Source organism: Pipistrellus kuhlii, unplaced genomic scaffold (assembly GCF_014108245.1).
Source record: "Pipistrellus kuhlii isolate mPipKuh1 unplaced genomic scaffold, mPipKuh1.p scaffold_m20_p_7, whole genome shotgun sequence".
Classification (NCBI taxonomy): domain Eukaryota; kingdom Metazoa; phylum Chordata; class Mammalia; order Chiroptera; family Vespertilionidae; genus Pipistrellus; species Pipistrellus kuhlii.
This window is the reverse complement of record NW_023425573.1, coordinates 5,063,439-5,082,718: the sequence shown is the minus strand read 5'-3', so window position 1 is coordinate 5,082,718 and position 19,280 is coordinate 5,063,439. Positions and strand designations below refer to the sequence as shown.

Sequence of the window (19,280 nt, the reverse complement as noted above, 5' to 3'; positions counted from 1 at the left end):
TAGGAATTTTATATATATTGTATTATGATTAATTAGGAAGTTAATAGAGATAAATTTATAAAGCAAATATTTAAAAATAATTAAATTGCTCATGTATTATAGCCAGAACTATATTAGAAAATGATGTAAAATCTATTAAAATTGTTTGAAATTATTCTTAAGTTTTAAAATGAATACCCATCACATGCACATATGGGACTTTTACCATATAATTTTATTTATAAAAATACCTATATTCATCATATTGTCCATTCAGGAAAGTACAAATGTATTTAGGCCTGTTGGTATTTTTCTAAGGTAGCAAGACCTTGTACAACTTCTTTTAATAATCTAATCTCAGTTTAGACCCAGTTACTCATACTCTCACTCATATTTTTAAATGAAATTGCTTATCTGTATGTATCTATTTAATACTTTGCTAATACACCCAATAATCTTTTTAGAGTAATTCCTTAAAATCTTGAGAGATGACTGGTATTGCAGTAGGGCTTAAGACTTGAATCATGAGTTGAATCAAGTTTGAATTCTGGATCTTTCCAGCGATATGATCTTTGGCAAGTTATTTATTGAATCTCATTGTTTTTATCTGGAAGGTGGAAATTTCTCTTGTAGTATTGGTTTAAAAATCAAGTAAGTTAGTAAAAAATACAAGTTTTAAGGCACTATTTGAATTTAAAATAGCATGAGGTATATTTAATTTTTTATTCAGATTTCCCCTCTAGGAAGTGTAGGCCTTTGAAAGATGATTTCTATACTTTCAGCTGAATATTTTGTTGACTTTTTAGAAGCGTTCAAAATTGATATGCTAATAGGTAAAATAAGAACCATCTGGCCATATTTTATAATCATTATTTTTGCTAAGTTTCACACTCATCCTGCTTTATGAAGTTATTATTCTTAGTAGCCTACATGAACAATTATTTTGGTGGTCTCTCCAGATGTCAAGAATGAGATATGCTATGAATACCTTCAGACACACACATACACACACATATATTTTTATTTTATTTTGCCATATGGTCATTTTCTTTTTATATAATATGTATAAACAGTTGTATAATGCTCTTTGTTAAAGCACTACAGAAAGCAAGAAAATATAAAGAAAATAGAAGCCAACAGAAGGCCCTTAGTGCTTCTAGCAAGAAGAAAACACATTACCGTGCATTTTAAATGTGCACCAATGTTCTCTGACAAACATTAGAAAGGGAAGCAGCTTTGATGTTGCCTCCAGTTCCATTTTACAGCTTACTCATTAAAATTTTTGGAATATTATGTTCTTTTAAGGCGATTGAACTGTAAAGTTCAGTAGTACTCAATGTTGATGATAGGGTCTTGGAAGCTGTGGCTTTAAGCAAAACAATGTATAATGGAACCAATTTTGCCATAGGCTAAACTATATAAACAAGAGTTAAGTTCCTATGGAATTTTTCTGGCCACCAAAATGATCACCAAACTTATAAAATATAAGATCCTGAATATTTCTCATATTAAACATTGAAATAAATGTGAGAAATTTAAGAAGATGAATGAAAACAAACAAGAGGACTATTTTCCAATCCTCTGTTCTGTTCAGGGTCTTGGGTGGCTAGAACCTCTCTCAGCAGCTCAGGGTACAGACCGGACCCTCCCCAGAGAGGAGGCCCTTCCATTGAAGGGTGAAGTCACATCCACACACACTCAAACTGGAATCACTTAGACCTGCCAGTTCATCTCACCGCACATGTTTGGGATGTGGGAGGAATCCGGAGCACCTGGAAAAAAACCATGCAGACATGGCAAAACATGCAAAATCTGCAAAGACAGTGGCCCATCCAGGAACTGACCCTCCCTTAATGTTATAACAAAATGATTTGAAAAAAACCAGCTATATTTGTGGATGTCTGGTCAAACTCTATAGAAATAATTTTCAGCTTTGCTTGATAGCTTCAGTGGCAAGAAATGCAGGATGATCTTTATGAGGAGGCAATTCTTTTTGGATAGTTTTTATTTTCACTCAGTTTCTTCCTTCCTTTCACCAAATGTTTGTTTCTCTCTAATTTCCATTCACTCACTCATTCATTCATTCATTTATTCATTCATTCCCTAATCCATTACCTAATCTATTCATTACCTAATAATGCCCTTCATTGAAATATGGCCATTCTCTTCTTTAGACTGTGTATTCAGTAGATTCTGGATCCTTTTATTTCAGGAAGAAAATGTCAGAACTGTCCTGATGAACCCAAACATCGCATCCGTACAGACCAACGAAGTGGGCTTAAAACAAGCAGATAGCGTCTACTTTCTCCCCATCACCCCCCAGTTTGTCACAGAGGTCATCAAGGCGGAACGGCCAGATGGGTTAATTCTGGGCATGGGTGGCCAGACAGCTCTGAACTGTGGTGAGTTCTTTTAAGTTTACTTGCAGAATTTGGGTACATGCACTTATGTGTAATTTTTTTTTCTTGATTTGACCTACCAATTTATAAAGATTTCCTCTAATGTGTGAGGAAGCAGCACATAGCCACCTGAGAATGTCATAGGATGAACAGGACATCAGAGGAACACAAAGAAACCTTTTGCTTTAATGCTCCAGAGTGGCCAAGTAGGTTTCTTGGGTCTCCATCCTCTATCCCAAGATATTGCTGCTCTCTGATACTAGTGATATTCCGAGAACTATTATGAAGGAAAAGTGAGAATTAACATTGATAAGTTCCTTGTATCCTATGTCAGCGAATTCAGGTGTATCTTTATGATAATCTAGATCAGTCTCTCTACCTTCCCTTCATTTATCTGCCGAGTTTAATGCTATGTCCTCTTTAAAATGCTTCAAACGTTTGGAACTAGATTGTGAATGAGGATATCATTAGCTAGTTGGGGTAAGGAGTTGGTGATGTATGACAAATATAAAACACTTAGCTAAGGTTAGCTAGCGAGTTAGTGAAAACAAACAATTTTGGTAATTTTTAATCCATATCCCTGGGCTTATTTAAATCTCATTATAAGGATGGACCTTAGAAGGGAAGGAACTATACTAAAGTCTCAAGGCTCACTATGATTCTGTGATTTTTGTCAATGACAATAATAAAAACCATTTGAAGAAAGTGGTAATATAAGGAACAGTTACATCAGCAAAATATTTTGTTAGAATGTCTTTAGAATTATCAATTCAAATTGTTTTTACCTTAAATACAATTCTATTTTGTATTGTGGTGGCTTCTTTTTTTATTTTATATATATATATATATATATATATATATATATATATATATATATATAAATTGATTTTTTACATAGAGGAAGGGAGAGGGATAGAGAGCTAGAAATATCGATGAGAGAGAAATATCAATCTGCTGCCTCCTGCACACCCCCCACTGGAGATGTGCCCACACCAAGGTACATGCCCTTGACCGGAATTGAACCCGGGACCTTCCAGTCCGCAGGCTGATGCTCTATCCACTGAGCCAAACCGGTTTCAGCTGTGGTGGCTTCTTGAAGTTAATGTCAAGATTTTAAAAAATGGTATTGAAGAAGACAAGAGTTTAAGATGAAATAATAACAGATTGTATTTTATTCTTCTGCAGGAGTGGAACTATTTAAGAGAGGTGTGCTCAAGGAGTATGGCGTGAAGGTCCTGGGGACCTCAGTGGAATCCATCATGGCCACAGAAGATAGACAGCTGTTCTCAGATAAATTAAATGAGATTAATGAAAAGATTGCTCCGAGCTTTGCTGTGGAGTCGGTAAGAAACCTTTGTTCTGGAGTGAATAGACCAATGTCTGTTTTGGTTGTAGGGAGAATGTTTATCATTTCTAGAAAGAAAAGTTACAATTATTATACTTGCATATATGTTCTTCCAGAAATGTATTAGTACCTCAGTGGTATTGTTTAGTTAAAAATATATATTTTTAATTGATTTTAGAGAGACAAGGAGAGGGAGAGAGAGATAGAAACATCAATGATAAAAGAGAATCATTGATTGGCTGTCTCCTGCATACTTACCACCGGGAATTGAGCCTGTGATTCAGGCATGTGCCCTGATGGAAATTGAACCATGACCTTCTGGGTCATAGGTTGATACTCAACCGCTGAGCCATGCAGGTCCAGCAAGATATTGTGCATTAATTGCAACATTCAATGCTCAAATTTTAGAGTTAAGTATTACTATTTTATGAAAAGAGAAGCATAAATCAAGAAAAGTGATTTTATCAATGCCACTGAATCTCAAATCTCCTGAATTAAAACTAAGCACCATACTAACTTGCATTGGCAAAGTAATTTTTACCTTCTTCCCACGATCAGTGACACATCTTGTACTTGCAGATGACCTGCAAATGGAAAATCATTAAATTTAAAATTTCTTATTACAATGGAATAAACATTTTAAAATGAGATTATTAAGATAAAAAAGCCATTGGATCTTATTAGTAAGATTTATGACTGAGAAATCCATGGCTTAGGCGTTGAAAGAGGATAGACTATATTGCATTTCTATGAACCATTTTCCATCAGATCCTGTGTTATATAATGGGCATGGAGAAAAAATCAGCTTTCTATACACCTGTTTTTGCCCCTGACTTTAGCCTAATTTCCACATATAGTCAGTGGAGTGGTGGTGCTGGGTGCAGTTTTTGATACAACTTCCCCATTGAAGAAATAGGCAAGTCCTTAGGGACAAGAGGAGTACAGCTGGACCGACTAAATATGGGTCGTGCATGTTTCAGAGAAGAATGCTGTCAAGTACGTGCTATGTTACAATGCTGTCAATCAGGAATAATCCCAGGACAGCTCTGCTGAGCATTTGGAAAGCTGCTGCCATCCATTCATTCTTTCTTTGCCAGATTTAATTATGTCCTTGCTTCCTCAGGATGAGCAGCAGGCATATGGGAAAGGTGTAATTACATTCCCATTGGTAGTGTAATAATATTCCATGACAGAAAAATATAGCCGTCATGTGTTGTATTTTGTAAGTTATAAAAAAGAATTCCAAGCATTTGGGACTGCTCTCTGACTGAACTTGAAAAATAAAAAAATTTCTCTATATAACATTCCTAATGGCTTATTGCAGTAATATCAAGTTAGTTTCATTAAAAGATGGAGACTTTTAAGCTGAATAAAAAATTCAATATAGTTTCCATTCTCAAATGAATGCTGGATATTTTAGTTTGGGCCATGCTTTATGCTTTTCTTTTATTATTTAACATGCAAAAATAAAACTCACCACAAAGAAATTAAAAAAGGGTCTTTACTGTATACTGAAATAATCCTAGAATTTTACTTAAAAATTGTAAAACACTTGCTTTTTAGAAGGAGATGAGAGAATAATAGAACATTTCCATAGTCATTCCCCTCAAATAAACTGATCTACTGGAATCGCCAGACTCTCTTGAAATGTTTGTTTCTGCTAGTGTGGTCAGCTTTTACACTCTGAGTTCTTGTTCTTGTTGACAGATTGAGGATGCGCTGAAGGCAGCAGACTCCATTGGCTACCCAGTGATGATCCGCTCTGCCTACGCCCTGGGTGGGCTAGGCTCAGGCATCTGTCCTAATAAGGAGACCTTGGTGGACCTCAGCACAAAGGTATGTGTCTTCACTGACCATCTTCACAATCAAGACACTGATGGGACATGCCCTTTCCATTAGAGAAAGTTATGTAGACAAAAATAACCTTTTTCCCCCCTATTAAGTAAATCACTGTTGTGTTCTCTAAAAGTGTCCAAAATACAACTCCCTCAAAAAGGAAATGCAGTATAATTATTTATATTGGAACAGGGTGTTAAGCTAGATAGTCCTAGGTAAACCGGTGATGACTCTACATAAAGGTCAATCTTTATTTTCCTATCTATGGATTTCAGTGTTATCAAGTCAATCCAATTCTACCTTCCTCTGCTTCACAGTCTGTTCCAAAACATCCATAATGCTAAAATATATTTCAGTAGTTAAAAAAAAAACCTACCCTGTTTCTCCGAAAATAAGACAGTATCTTATATTAATTTTTTCTCCCAAAGTTGCGCTAGGTATTATTTTCAGTGGATGTCTTATCTTTCCATGCGCTAGGTCTTATTTTCAGAGGATGTCTTATTTTCGGGGAAACACGGTAGAATATAATGTTCCATTATTTTTTGAAATAATATCACATGAATGACATCCACTAAGTGAAACAACACACATTGACTAGTTTAACTTGACCAAAAACTCTGCTTTTTAATGTATATATAGCATAAACACAAGTCAGCTCTCTGCCAACAAACATAGACATATGGGCATAAGTAAAAGTGAGATTTGAGTGTTTATAATTTATTACTATCAAAATGACTTTAACATATTACTGAATACTTATTTTCTTAAGTATTGGAAGGCAAATCTGGAGAAAATTAATATGTGTCCAAAAAATAAAGTAGAGACGAACAAGAAAACATGCTTTATGAAAGCAGAGTTTTGCCCACATTCTATTCCCAGCAGTTCCTGACAGTCCCAGGGGCTTGTTGAATGCATGTGTGAGCAGCCAAAGGGCCATGTAACTTACATAACAGTCATGCAAGAGAGTCTTTGTGAAGAGAGTTTTGAGGAGAGCTGAGTAAAGAGCCCAAGCACAGCTTTTAGCTTTATCGTTACTTACTTTTAGAGTGAAACAAAATGAGGCCCTTCAATTGTTGATGAAGGGCTCTGAGGAAAAAAGTAAGTAAAATTAAATATACTCAAATAACTATAATGACAAACTTACTTGTCAACAACTTGGATTTAGATTTTCTAAAGTTGCCAAGATGAACCAATAAAAGGGAAACATATCTAATATAAATATTTCTTGTTTCCATTCTGGAGTTCTGAATCATTATTTAAAGAAAAAACATGTTTATGAATATAAATCATATTTTCCTCTCTAGCATATTAGATATCTCCAATGTTCTTAATATTAAAAATCTTATTATTAATGCCAATAGTTAAAATATTTATTTATGCTCTGTTAAAAATATATACTTTTTACAGTACAAAAACCTCTTGAATACTGAATTGTCTAATAATGTTTACTAACGAAGACAATTTTGGACTGGATACTTTTTATTCATATTCATATTACTCTAAAATAATCAGTAGGCTATTGAATGATTTTCTTTGATAAAAACCTTGCTTTTCTCTTGAGAATAACTACTGTTATCATTATATCTTAAAGTACCCCTATTCTCTTGAGGTGATAATTAGCACCATAAGAAACTGCATTAACTCATCTGAGTCGTTAAGTCAAGATTTTGTATAAAATCTGACATTTGAAAGGGGGGGGTGGGGAAAGGGTCGAGGCAACAGGTGAATATGATGTAAATGGTCCGTGTGCCCAAATATTTAGTCTACTTCATTAGCATGCAGAAAGCTTTCCCAATTTCACACGCTTTCCTTCCCAGATTTCTTCTTTTAGCAGGCAATTCTAACAACAAATTAATCATTATTAAATTGTTAGCGCTGGCTACAGAAATTCCTAACCACTTTGAAAACCTCATCATGGGCATCTGTGGGGACAGGGTGTTCCAGCTTCAATTGCACATTCTGGAGCCAATGGTGTTGACTGAGGTCAAAATAATAGTGTGGAGACCCATTATGGACAAACTTACACTGAGTTATTTCATTTTACTGCCTGCTAATAACTTGAAAACAATTTACTTTCCCCCGGTTGCTTTCTCTTCTTTTCATTGCCATCACAAATCAACTGTATTAAGAGACAGAGGACATCTCTGTCTTGGATTTCAGCTACTAAATGTCCTGAGGTCAGAGACAGCCTCTTTTATAATTTGAGTTCAGTTCTACCTACCGCTGGGTACTCAGTAAATATGAAATGATGATTATACTAATTCATTTCTGTTTAATCAGGCATTCATGATATATGACTCAGAGTACTTAAGCACTTAGGCAGTGATTAACCATAATAAGAGTTGCATATGATTCTTCTAATTCCAGAGTTTCACATGCCATCTTGGCTCACTGTTTACAACCATCATCATCGTCTTTCTTCTCTTCATCAACACCAACTAACTTTCATTGTGTATGTCGCTGTACACAGCACCCTGAGCTATTTTGGAAAAAGCCAGAGTCTTTAGATTTATGTTTCTATATTTATTCACACTTATCACATTTTCTGGTTTCACAGAAGCCTAGCTGCCGAAATAATTTCATTTCCCTCTGCCTGATTGCTCAATTATTTTCCCAAATTAGTTTGATTTAATGTCATATCAGCACTTTGACTGGCAAGACTCAATAATGTAAATCAAGCATATTCACTGCAGGATGCTATTCCTAGTACCTCACTGATTTTTTGACACATTATGCCTTCTGGAGAGCAGAGGAGAATGGAGGCTGGGCTAGACACTTTGATGCTGACCAGCATTTAGGCCAGGTCATTGAAAATATTCATGTTTAAACCAGTGCCTTTTCTTACTCTTTGGTACCTTTTGTTACCCATTTGTAGGCCTTTGCTATGACCAACCAGATCCTGGTGGAGAGGTCAGTGACGGGGTGGAAAGAAATAGAATATGAAGTAGTCCGAGACGCTGATGACAATTGTGTCACCGTGTGTAACATGGAGAATGTTGATGCCATGGGCGTTCATACAGGTAGGCAAAGAATCTTTAAAAATTATAGTAGTGCCTTCAGCTCATGTGTTTGATAGCCCATAACAGTCTTTATTAACTTCTTTTTCCCTTGAAATGACCATTTTTAGCTGACAGTCTAGTGATACAAATTTTTATACATATAGTAAAATTGAAAATACTCTCACATTTATTTGATCATCACAAAAATCCTATGAAGTAAGGCAGGAATTATTATCCTGATTTCAATTGAGGAAGGCATCAAATCTAAGCAATATAATGTGAAGGTGGGATCTATAAGACTTGATGTTGAGAAGTAAGTAGTGAATTTAAGAAGACTTAAAGCAGACTGAGGTGTTTGTCCCTAGTGAATGAGAAAATAGCCACAAGTAATAGAAATAGGTTTTCTCAGGAAGTTAACTAGTTAGACTAGAGGGCACAGATATTGACTTAGGATTTAGAAATGCTAAATTTAATGTATGGATGAACATCACAAGAAGAGGGTTAAGAGTATAGGATTAGAGCTCAAGAATGTGATAGAGGTAGAGAATTTGATATCAAGTCATTGAAAGTCTTTGGTATAAAGGTAATAATCAAAGCTGGACGCATTTATTAAGTATTCAAGGATAGAGGTATAAAAAAAGAGAGAATAGGTTCCAGGATGTAACATTTAGATTTTATAGGGCAGAAGGAAGAGGAATGGTTAGTGTGGAATAAAAAGAATAGAGTGAGAGGAAAAAGCAGGGAAGTACAGTATCAAGTAAGCCAACCTAAGAAAATATTTCATAAAAGAGCTTTGGTTTGGGCTGTATAAAATGCTATGAAAGGTTAAAAATGAGCTTTTAAATAGGGCTTTGGATGTTCAAGAGAATAGTTTTGATACAAAATTGGTTATGTGAACCATATTGAATGGAGTTCTATCGCAATGAATGATAAGCAGAACTGGTAAACTTTCAAGGAGTTTAGTCATGTAAAGAATGAGAGATGGTTCTTGTGGTTATCTAGCAATGTTGAGGAAGCCGCTTCCTGTGCTCCTGGAGATCTGGCATGTTTGCAGGCAGAAGGGATGGTGACTACAGGCTAAGAGATTAAAGAAACAAAGGACTCTGATTCAAGAGGAGTGAGAACATGGGAAGGAATGAGACATAGAAACAGGTGGAGTGCCCATCTGAGTGAAGGGGAGTTGATATTTTAGGGAAGGAAGAACTTGAGATAGAGATAATCTGAGATGAAGAGAAGGAACATTGAAAAATTAATGTCAGTTCAGTAAGTAGATGACTGAAGACTTGACAGCTAGATGAGTTTGGGAAAGACGAGGAGGGTTTCTATAATATAAATGTCAGAATAATACAGGCAAAACAAGAATCAGAGAAAATAATGCCTGCTGTGCCTTACATAGAAGATAACTCTTTTCCCAACAAACCCTTAGACTGTTCTGTGCCTTGCATCACACACACAAACTAATGAGTGCTGCTTGGATGTACAGGTGATTCAGTTGTTGTGGCCCCGGCCCAGACACTCTCGAATGCGGAGTTTCAGATGTTGAGACGCACTTCAGTCAATGTCGTTCGCCACTTGGGCATTGTGGGTGAATGCAACATCCAATTTGCCCTTCATCCTACCTCAATGGAGTACTGCATCATTGAAGTGAACGCCAGACTGTCCCGAAGCTCTGCTCTGGCCTCCAAGGCGACTGGGTAAGACCCGAGTGCTGGACTGGGGGTTAGCGGGTGCTTCACAGAGAGAACTGGGAGACTGGCAGCGCCTGAAGTCTGCGCTCTGTTTACAAACTACAGTCCCTATTTCTGCATGCCGGCTCCGAATCACTTAGGACCCTCAGGACACAGTTATTAATGAGCTCGCTGCCAGATTGAGGCAAATGGTACTGCTAGCTGGCTTTGTTTGCTGGCTAATCACAAACTAATCAAAATCTGGGTGGTCAAAACAGGCTGGGGAAAAATCTGCTTCTTAATTACACTTTGCAGATGTTGTTAAAAAGTGCAAATTAATCCTTAATTTTAGTTCTCAATTGGCTTTTTCACATGTAGCAAATGGTGCACAAAAAATACATAGTTCACTTGACTCAAGCATTCAATATATATTATTTTATTTTAGCAAAAATTCCACAGACCAAACAATATATGATTTTTCTATAGGTAAAGGTTGCCACCAAATAAATTTGCCATCCACATAACAATTGCTGACAAGCATTACTGGGGGGGGGGGGGATTAATTAATACCGTTTATTACTATTCATGTTATGCCTTTGGCATTTAAATTATATGGCATGTGATGAATAAAATATTTACCTCTGAATAGAAGGCATGCTGCCCTAGGCCAGAGACAGGACACCCGAGTTCTCATTCTGATTCTTCTACAGACTGTGAGACTTGGAACACATTACTTATTATCTCTCTTAGTCTCCTCATCACAGATGGTGGAATTGTACTAAAGAATTCATAAGTAGTTCCATAGTTCTATGAATTATTTTCTGAAGTATCATTACCACACTGACGCTCCAGACAAAGCTAATCCGGTTTCCAGAGTGATAGTTCTGTTGGAAGCCCAAAGTTCAAAGATAATTTGGAGATAGAGCAAGGACCTAAACTTGCAATGCCTACCTTTTCTGACTATTACATAACCAACAGTATCAACTAACTCTACTGTGTTCTCAGGTGCAGACATGCATATATTTTGGAGATTTTACACAAGTGAGCACCTTATCAAGGCAACTATTTGTTTTAGGTTGAAAAAATGTAGGTTGGGAGTTATAGCACCGCATGTCAGACATAGGGAATGAATTTTTTTGGGACTTCTGCCTCTATATTTTATTGTGACTCACATCCTAAATAATAAAAGGCTTATATGCAAATTGACCAAATGGTGGAATAACCGGTTGCTATGATGTACACTGACTACCAGGGGGCAGATAGTCAATGCACTCCCACAGGGGGAACACTGCTCAACCAGAAGCCAGGCTCACAGCTGGCGAGAGCAGCAGCCTTGGTGGGAGCCTCTCTTACCTTCGCTGCAGCGCTAAGGATGTCTGACTGCAGGCTTAGTCCTAGTCCCTGAGGGCTCCCAGACTGTGAGAGAGTGCAGGCCAGGCTGAGGGACCACACCCCTCAAGTGCACAAATTCCATGCACCAGGCCTTTAGTTATTTTATAAGTGGCTATTCAATGTTCATCCCAAATGGAGAATCATGTGTGCTTTAGATCCTGATGTGGCATAATACCAGAATTTCTAAGAAAGACCAATTTTTGTTTTAGGCTCTTTTTAATACTTATTGCTGAAATAAATAAACAATTGTTTCTTCCTTTATAGATACCCATTGGCATTTATTGCTGCAAAGATTGCCTTAGGAATCCCACTTCCAGAAATCAAGAACGTTGTGTCAGGGAAGACATCAGCCTGCTTTGAACCCAGCCTGGATTACATGGTTACTAAGATTCCTCGCTGGGATCTCGATCGTTTCCATGGAACATCCAGCCGAATTGGTAGCTCCATGAAGAGTGTAGGAGAGGTGAGTCCTTGGTTTATTTCTTTATTTCATCCTTGTTCCCAGTTATTTTGTCTAATTTTTAATAGCATTGAAAGTTCTAAGGTTGCCTGGATTCTGGGTTCATAAATGAAGGATATAGAGGAATTTTATTTCCTCCCAAGTATTTCTCTACCTCTCTATTAAACTGTTAACATTAGGCATTTATTACATGATTATTTAATGGCTTCTAAGAGCATCTAAGCATTCTAGTATTCTAAGAGCATTCAGAAGAAGAGGCCATATGTGTAAGCATAATACATACACATGCATTAAAACATATATTTATACTTATATAACTGAATTTAATGTAATTTATAACTAAATCAACACAGTACTAATATATAAAATATAACATGGTATACAAAAAGACCAATGAATTGTGATTAAGAGTTCAACCTTAGTCCCTGAAAATTGTGGCTATCATCTCTGGATTTTACTTTTTATCTAGAAAAGAATGAAACGAGAGTGGAAGACCTCTCATGATCCTTCTAGCTCTAAAATTCTAAATTGAGATGAGCACAGTAGAGTATTAAGCCCCTTTTATTAAACCAAAATGTTCCAAGCTTTTAGCACCCTTCAATTTTACATAATGTTCTATTTTAAATTCTAACTTAAAGTTAGCTTTTGATTCTTCCTTCTTCAGAGAAGCAGTGCTCCTTGTGCAGGAAGAAACAAAGGAATTCAGATCCCCACCTCTGAGATTCACTCTCCTGCTACTCCCACCAAGGGTTTCTTTCTTTTTGCTTCCAGGAGGCTTGCGATAGTAGAGAGACCATGAGCGTTCGAATCAGACGGACTTGGGTTTTACTCTTGGTGTTGCCACTTACTAGCTAGAGACACTCATGGGAAACACTGAGCCTCAGGTCCCCCATCTGAAAAATGGAAGATGATAATACTTTGTGGGGCTCTTATAAGGTTTTGGCTTAATACACATAGTGTTTAGTAATAATTTTTAAAATAGATTTACAGCACATTTCCAATAAATGTATTGCATCAGTGTTATGGTCATTGTTTATGAGTCGATTTTTTCTTTTTAATACAAGCAGTATGTACAAATCTCAAAATCTATCTCTACCAGCCTGTCTGTTTTACTTTAACTCATCGCTATCTCTGTGTGGTCAATATAGGAGCTCTTAATGTAAGTCTAGATAGCCAAGCCGGTTAGATTACACAGCAAAAAACTACCTGTGAACTAATGTTCTATTTGGCCTTCATTTTCCCATAATACAGGTTATACCATAAACTCAGACGAGTCATTTTAAAAACTCAGACTAGTCATGCCATGAATTACAGGAAATATAGCTTAAACCTATAACTATTATAATGCGGAGGAAAAGAAAGAAAATGACATTTTACTGATCAGTCATATTCACATAAGGAAGGCAGACCTCTTACTATCTTGGGTTCTTACTACATGCAGACACTGGGAGGATAAAGCAGTGAGTTTCCAAGATATTAATGGAAGGTTTTAAAGTAATGACAGATAAGGAGCAACTTGCCCTTTTAAATGAAAATATCTTACTAGTTGTAAAAGACAAGTAGCAGTGTTTCTTCCTTATTGTTGTTTTAAATCTTATTTTTTCTATAATGCTTCAAGCTACACAATAGAATTAGAACTAAATGCCATGATAAGTTCTGTTGGTAGTTTGTTCTGCCAAAAAACACTGTTATTTAGTTTACATTTTGTGTGAAGTGTCCCTTTTCTTAATGTTTAGAGTAAAATTTGTAGGGCAAAGAATATGAGATGATATAATGTTTTTACTTAGGGCTTATTATCTGACCTATTGTCAGTTAATTTTAACCTTTAGTTCATGTAGTTCAACTCAAGTTAGTGTATACTTCCTGAGGTCTTACTACATGCAGACACTGGGAGGATAAAGCTGAGTAAGATAATTACTGTGGCACATTAGAACTAGGTTCTTTATAGGGCCAACACTTAAATTTGTAATACTTAAAAATGTTATTTAATATTTCAAACATATTTTCTCGATTTGATAATACTATGAAACATCTTATATCTGGCAGCCTCTCCCAGGTCTAGCTGAGAAAAATCTGTGAACATATTGTCTAACTCTTCAAATACCACTATGCCTTGCAAATTGCATATTTGAATCACACTAAGCTTTTATCTATTCCCACTCCTGAGAATCTTCCCTTATTTCTAATTAAATTTGAAGCAGTGTGGAAAGGTTATCTGATATGCTTTAGTGATCTTTGAATATGTATCTTGTCACACAATTGACAGGAAGATTTACCAAACTGATAGTCATTGGAATTCAGGTCCATTTGAAGAATCATGGGCATTTACTGAAGGCAGCATTAACACTATTATTATTTTAAATTGGTGACCAAAAATGCATATCAATTTATTATTCTATGGAATGATTCAAAGACAGTGTTTATCCACTGAAAATAACTAGGCAGCCTTCAAAGTCAATTTAAGTTTAGTTCTGACTTGTAACTTGTTCAAACTAAATCACCACATTGTTTTTCTAATTGATTAGTGTACAATCAGCTGTAAAGATTGTGGGAAGACACATTGAATTTGTCATGGGGAATTTAATTCCCACCTACTCTTAAAATCTGAATCTGTCAGTATTTGTTATGACTCTCAAGGTTCTATTAATATTAATGCTTAGCTGTAAGGAAGCCAACCTGTCTTGGATGCTGATTGAAATCTGTTTAGAACAGTTCTATTTATGTATGTCCAAGGAAGGGTCTATATTTTCTGGCCACAGATTCCTTATTTTAATGCTATGGTGAGGAGCAGGTACAGGTGATGTCCTCCTCAAGCTCAGCAAATACAGTGACATTCTCTAAGTGGTAAAAGACTGGCCTAACATTGAAGACTTTGTATCAAAATCATGAAGACAAGGAGAGAAAAAAAAAAAAAATTAAACCTAAAATTGAGTAGTAGTGTTCTGATACTTGTTTTATTCCTAAGTCTTTTCCGAAAAAAGTTCCTTTTCTAGTTCAGTTACAAATTAGGAACAAATACACTCTTTCTTTAAATAAGAGCTCTTAAATGTGTGTTACAGGTCATGGCTATTGGGCGCACCTTTGAGGAGAGTTTCCAGAAGGCTTTACGGATGTGCCACCCCTCCATCGATGGTTTCACCTCCAGGCTCCCGATGAACAAAGACTGGCCATCGAACCTGGATCTCAAAAGAGAGCTGTCCGACCCATCCAGTACCCGCATCTATGCCATTGCCAAGGTAACATATGACAAACGGTCCAGATGCACTATTTTTTTCAGAATATAGGCAGCCTGGATATTAAAGTAAAATCTTAAATTCAGGGACTCAGGGAAAGATTTTAATTGTCTTAAAACTGGAGATTTCATTGGATTTCATCAGATTATTGTATGTTAATTAAAAAATTGTCCTTTTTTATTAGACTTTTTGCCTAGGGTTAAGGACACATTACAGTTTTAAGGGATGATCAGACAGATGAAATGTTTCTCCTTTTTAGTGTATATAATACCAATACTCTTAAGTATTATAGTTTTGATAATATTGGCTTGTCATTTCCTATCACTCTCATAACTTGTTCCTTGAAAATATGTAAAATTATATTTTAGAAAATAAGGTGTATAAAATAGTATCACTTAGTAGGGGTTACTTAAGACTCTAGGATACTATTTCTTTGCTTCTTTTTCTGGGTTTAAAAAACAACAACAGACTGTAAAGAACTTTCATGATTATAAGCTTTTCTCTATGTAATTATTTTATTGGTTTTACTTTTAGGATAAAAAAAGACCCACATTTCTCACTTCCACTCCGTAGTTCCCTTTTATGCAAATTAAATGCCACGTTAATCTCCTTTCATGTTTACTATGCTTAGAGTTTTGAGGTTTGAGCTTATCTGATTTTATAAAAGGTGACTTGGCCAGCTGGGATCTGTCTGGTCAGAAATCCCTACATGGCTTTTTGACATTTAAGGAAGCTTAGGCATTAATCCTCCAATAGTATCAAACCACACTGGAGTTACAAAGCCCCGCTGACCATTTTATGCCTGCATGTGTGCTTGTGGGATGAGTTGATGAAAAATATGAATTTTGTCTTTAAAAAGGGAATGTGTTTTTGTAATTTGTCTCCTTGCAACAGCAAACGCTGTTAGGTGATTCTGAACTCACTGCAACTTTCATGTCTAGATATTGAGAGTCCTGGCATATCATGTATACTCTTCTCACCTTTATGATTTCTGAAGGCAGACTATTTCATTCCCATTCAAATTCTGGGGGATACTAGTATCTTTTGATGAACATTTCTCTATGTTGAATTTCAAGGTAATAGGGAATTAATATCTTTCAGTGGTGGAGGGGTGATAGTAACGATGAGATGTTAACTCTAGAAAGCCATCTCACCTTCTTTATTGGTTTTATTTCAGTCTTTTGTTTAACATGTAATGTATTTATTCATATGTACATGTGTATGTCTCTATACATGGATTTCCCCCTTAAGTCTAGTTATCACGCTTCTGCCATTTTGAGGCAAATGATAAGAAGGAAGTATTTCCAAGTTCCCAGTGAGGCTGTAAAACTCAAGCAAACCTTTTCTTCTTCTTCTAACAGATTTATAAAGGATGAGAATTCAGGGGGAAACGTGCAGAGATTCTTTCTTGCACAGACTGTCCTACGTTTGAGCAAAAAGTGCGGGGTCTGGGGTATAAATTACTGTCTCCCAGAGCGCTGGGAGAAGGAATTGATTTCTATTTGTTAGAGGTCATCATTACTGTTCATTTCCACAGCAACCACGCACTTGGTGATTTTGACAAAGAGTGTAAGGACGGCGGAGGGCTGAAGGGGAGAGAGAATGAAGGGAGTGTGTAAATCTTTGCTGGGTTTCATGATTCTTAGAAAAGGGCAACTTGCTCTGAGGTCTGCCTTTTGCAGCAGTCTTATTTCAGGATGACTGGATCATCACCTATTTTGATTTGGGGAGAACACAGGGCATTATGTTTGGCCTGAGGAGCATTAGTGTCCCCTCAAACTTGTTTGGGGTCATTATGAACTTCATTATGGCCATGCTACACAGCAAAGGCTTGAAGATGAAGTCCTAAGACAGGCGGTATCTTACCCTCTGTTCTAAGCTGCAGGTGTGACTGCGGTTGTCCTTCCTCATGGTGACATGATTACAGCATCCTAGGGCCTCTGTCACACGCAGGGCGATCACTGTTATGTGACTGTATGCAAACTTCCTCTGGTCTGTCAGAGGGGCTCCAACCTCAGGCTCTATCCTCCTTACGGTGTTGATAGCCGACAGCTAATTGTGCTTTAATCGCTTGGAAAATAAGACAGAATAGCAGCTTCTTGGGAGTCTGGCTGTAATTACAGGGAGAATTATACTTATGAAGGGAACATGCCTTTGAGTACTCCCATTAGATGTCATTTTATTCCAATCAACAGAATTATGAACTGTGCTATCTCTTCACACTTAAAATTATGGTTTCTCTGATACTAGAGATAAGTAAAAGTTTTAAGAAATTTAAGTTCCCTGGATTGGAATATTTAACACCAGAGTGCTAGTTACATATATTTGTTAATGGGGTTTAAAAATATAGTGTGTCATTCTAAAGTATTTTGTTTTGAAATACTATCTGATTGTGTTTTATTTGGTATAAGTATATATCTAAAAATAGTGAAAAATAAGAATAGACATCTTTTGAATATGTAACTTCTGGTTTTGAGAATTTATCTTCTCTTCATTTAGTCGCCTTTTCTACTTAACCTAATGACTCATAATTATAATTTTACTTTTGAGAAATTGCTAAAATAAGCTTCAGAGAAAGGCTGAGCTGCCTTTCAGAACCGAAGCTATTGCTGCACTGTTTTTGGAATATATTAAGATTTTGAAAAATGCCTTTCTTAGTGCAAAGTCAAAGTAACTGATTCAAAATAATTTCTTGTTTGAAGTCCTCTGTGAGGGTATAGTCTAGAGAAAAAAAGACCAAGACAGATTTGACCCATATATTTTCACTGACTAGTTTGCATGCATATGGAATGAGGTGATAAAAAGATGCTATTTGCTAAAGGGTAAGCATCCAAAATACAAGTCAAATGATCATTATAACAATTCGAGGTTTTCTTACCAATTTGGCTTAACTGTAGTTTCAAGAGATTTCCTTTAATTCCAAAAAGATGTCCCAAATTTAGGATATAATTGGTAATATAGTCATATTAAGAGCAGGAGGCAGAGCCTGTTAGGGTTTTTTTTCTGAGCACATACCACTCTGATTAACTCAGCACACTCCTTCGATGTCACTGTGAAAATAGTTGGCAGTATCTGTAGGTGTATTGAGAGCAACATCAGTGATATTGTACCAGTTTCATGTTTTATGCCTCAGACTATAGCTTCAGGCTATGACTAACAAGGAGAGGGATGCTGCTCAATGTTTTCAACCAAATAAGACATTTATAAACTGCTTTCCAAAAAACGTATCTCTTCTCCTTTTGGCAGGCTTTGGAAGGCAATATGCCCATTGATGAGGTTGTGAAGCTCACATCCATTGACAAATGGTTTTTGTTCAAGATGCGTGACATTCTAAACATGGAAAAGACGCTAAAAGGGCTCAACAGGTAAGGCAGTGTGGCTCTGGTCACTCCAGATGTCTCCTGGGTAATTTTCAAATGGTCTTCCTCTTACCCTTAAGCATTTGGCCAAGATGGTGGTTCAACACGGTAAATAGTGCCAAGATTGAAAGTCAGTGGCCATAGCCAAAAGAAATGGCAGTTTTAAGATGTTTACTATTAGAAGGTTCCTATTAATATTTGAACCATCTCCTCTTTTCCATGCATGCCATCAAACATAATGATGTTTTTATTAGGTCTTTTGAATTTATGAAAAGCAATGTACACTTATGGTATTATGTGCTATTTAACTACTAAACATTACCTAGTTTAAATTTGAATGATCAATAGAATAATATTCATATTTTCTATACATTTTCTGAATTCCAAGTTTTTCTTTCTTTCTTTTTTTTTTAAAAAGTACGTTTTAATTGGTATTTTTTTAGAGAGAGAGGAAGGAAGAGAGAGAGAGAGAGAAAAACGGATGAAAGATACATCATCAATTGGCTGCCTCTTGCATGCTCCCTTCTGGAGATTGAGCCCACAACCTGGGTGGGTATGAACCCTAGCCAGGAATTGAACTGCAATCTCTTGGTTCCCGAGTCAATGCTCAA

At 36.3% G+C, this 19,280-nt stretch overlaps 1 protein-coding gene across 1 annotated transcript in view; it reads left to right on the top strand.

Annotated features, from left to right (window-relative positions):
• Positions 1-19,280, top strand: part of CPS1 (carbamoyl-phosphate synthase 1) — a 111,422-nt gene that overhangs the window by 39,405 nt on the left and 52,737 nt on the right. The window contains exons 14-21 of the mRNA XM_036420742.2: positions 2,192-2,381; positions 3,564-3,721; positions 5,431-5,559; positions 8,435-8,579; positions 10,042-10,252; positions 11,882-12,080; positions 15,137-15,313; positions 18,557-18,675. Of these exons, the coding sequence (XP_036276635.1) occupies positions 2,192-2,381; positions 3,564-3,721; positions 5,431-5,559; positions 8,435-8,579; positions 10,042-10,252; positions 11,882-12,080; positions 15,137-15,313; positions 18,557-18,675 (1,328 nt within the window). The remainder of the gene's footprint in view (positions 1-2,191; positions 2,382-3,563; positions 3,722-5,430; positions 5,560-8,434; positions 8,580-10,041; positions 10,253-11,881; positions 12,081-15,136; positions 15,314-18,556; positions 18,676-19,280) is intronic.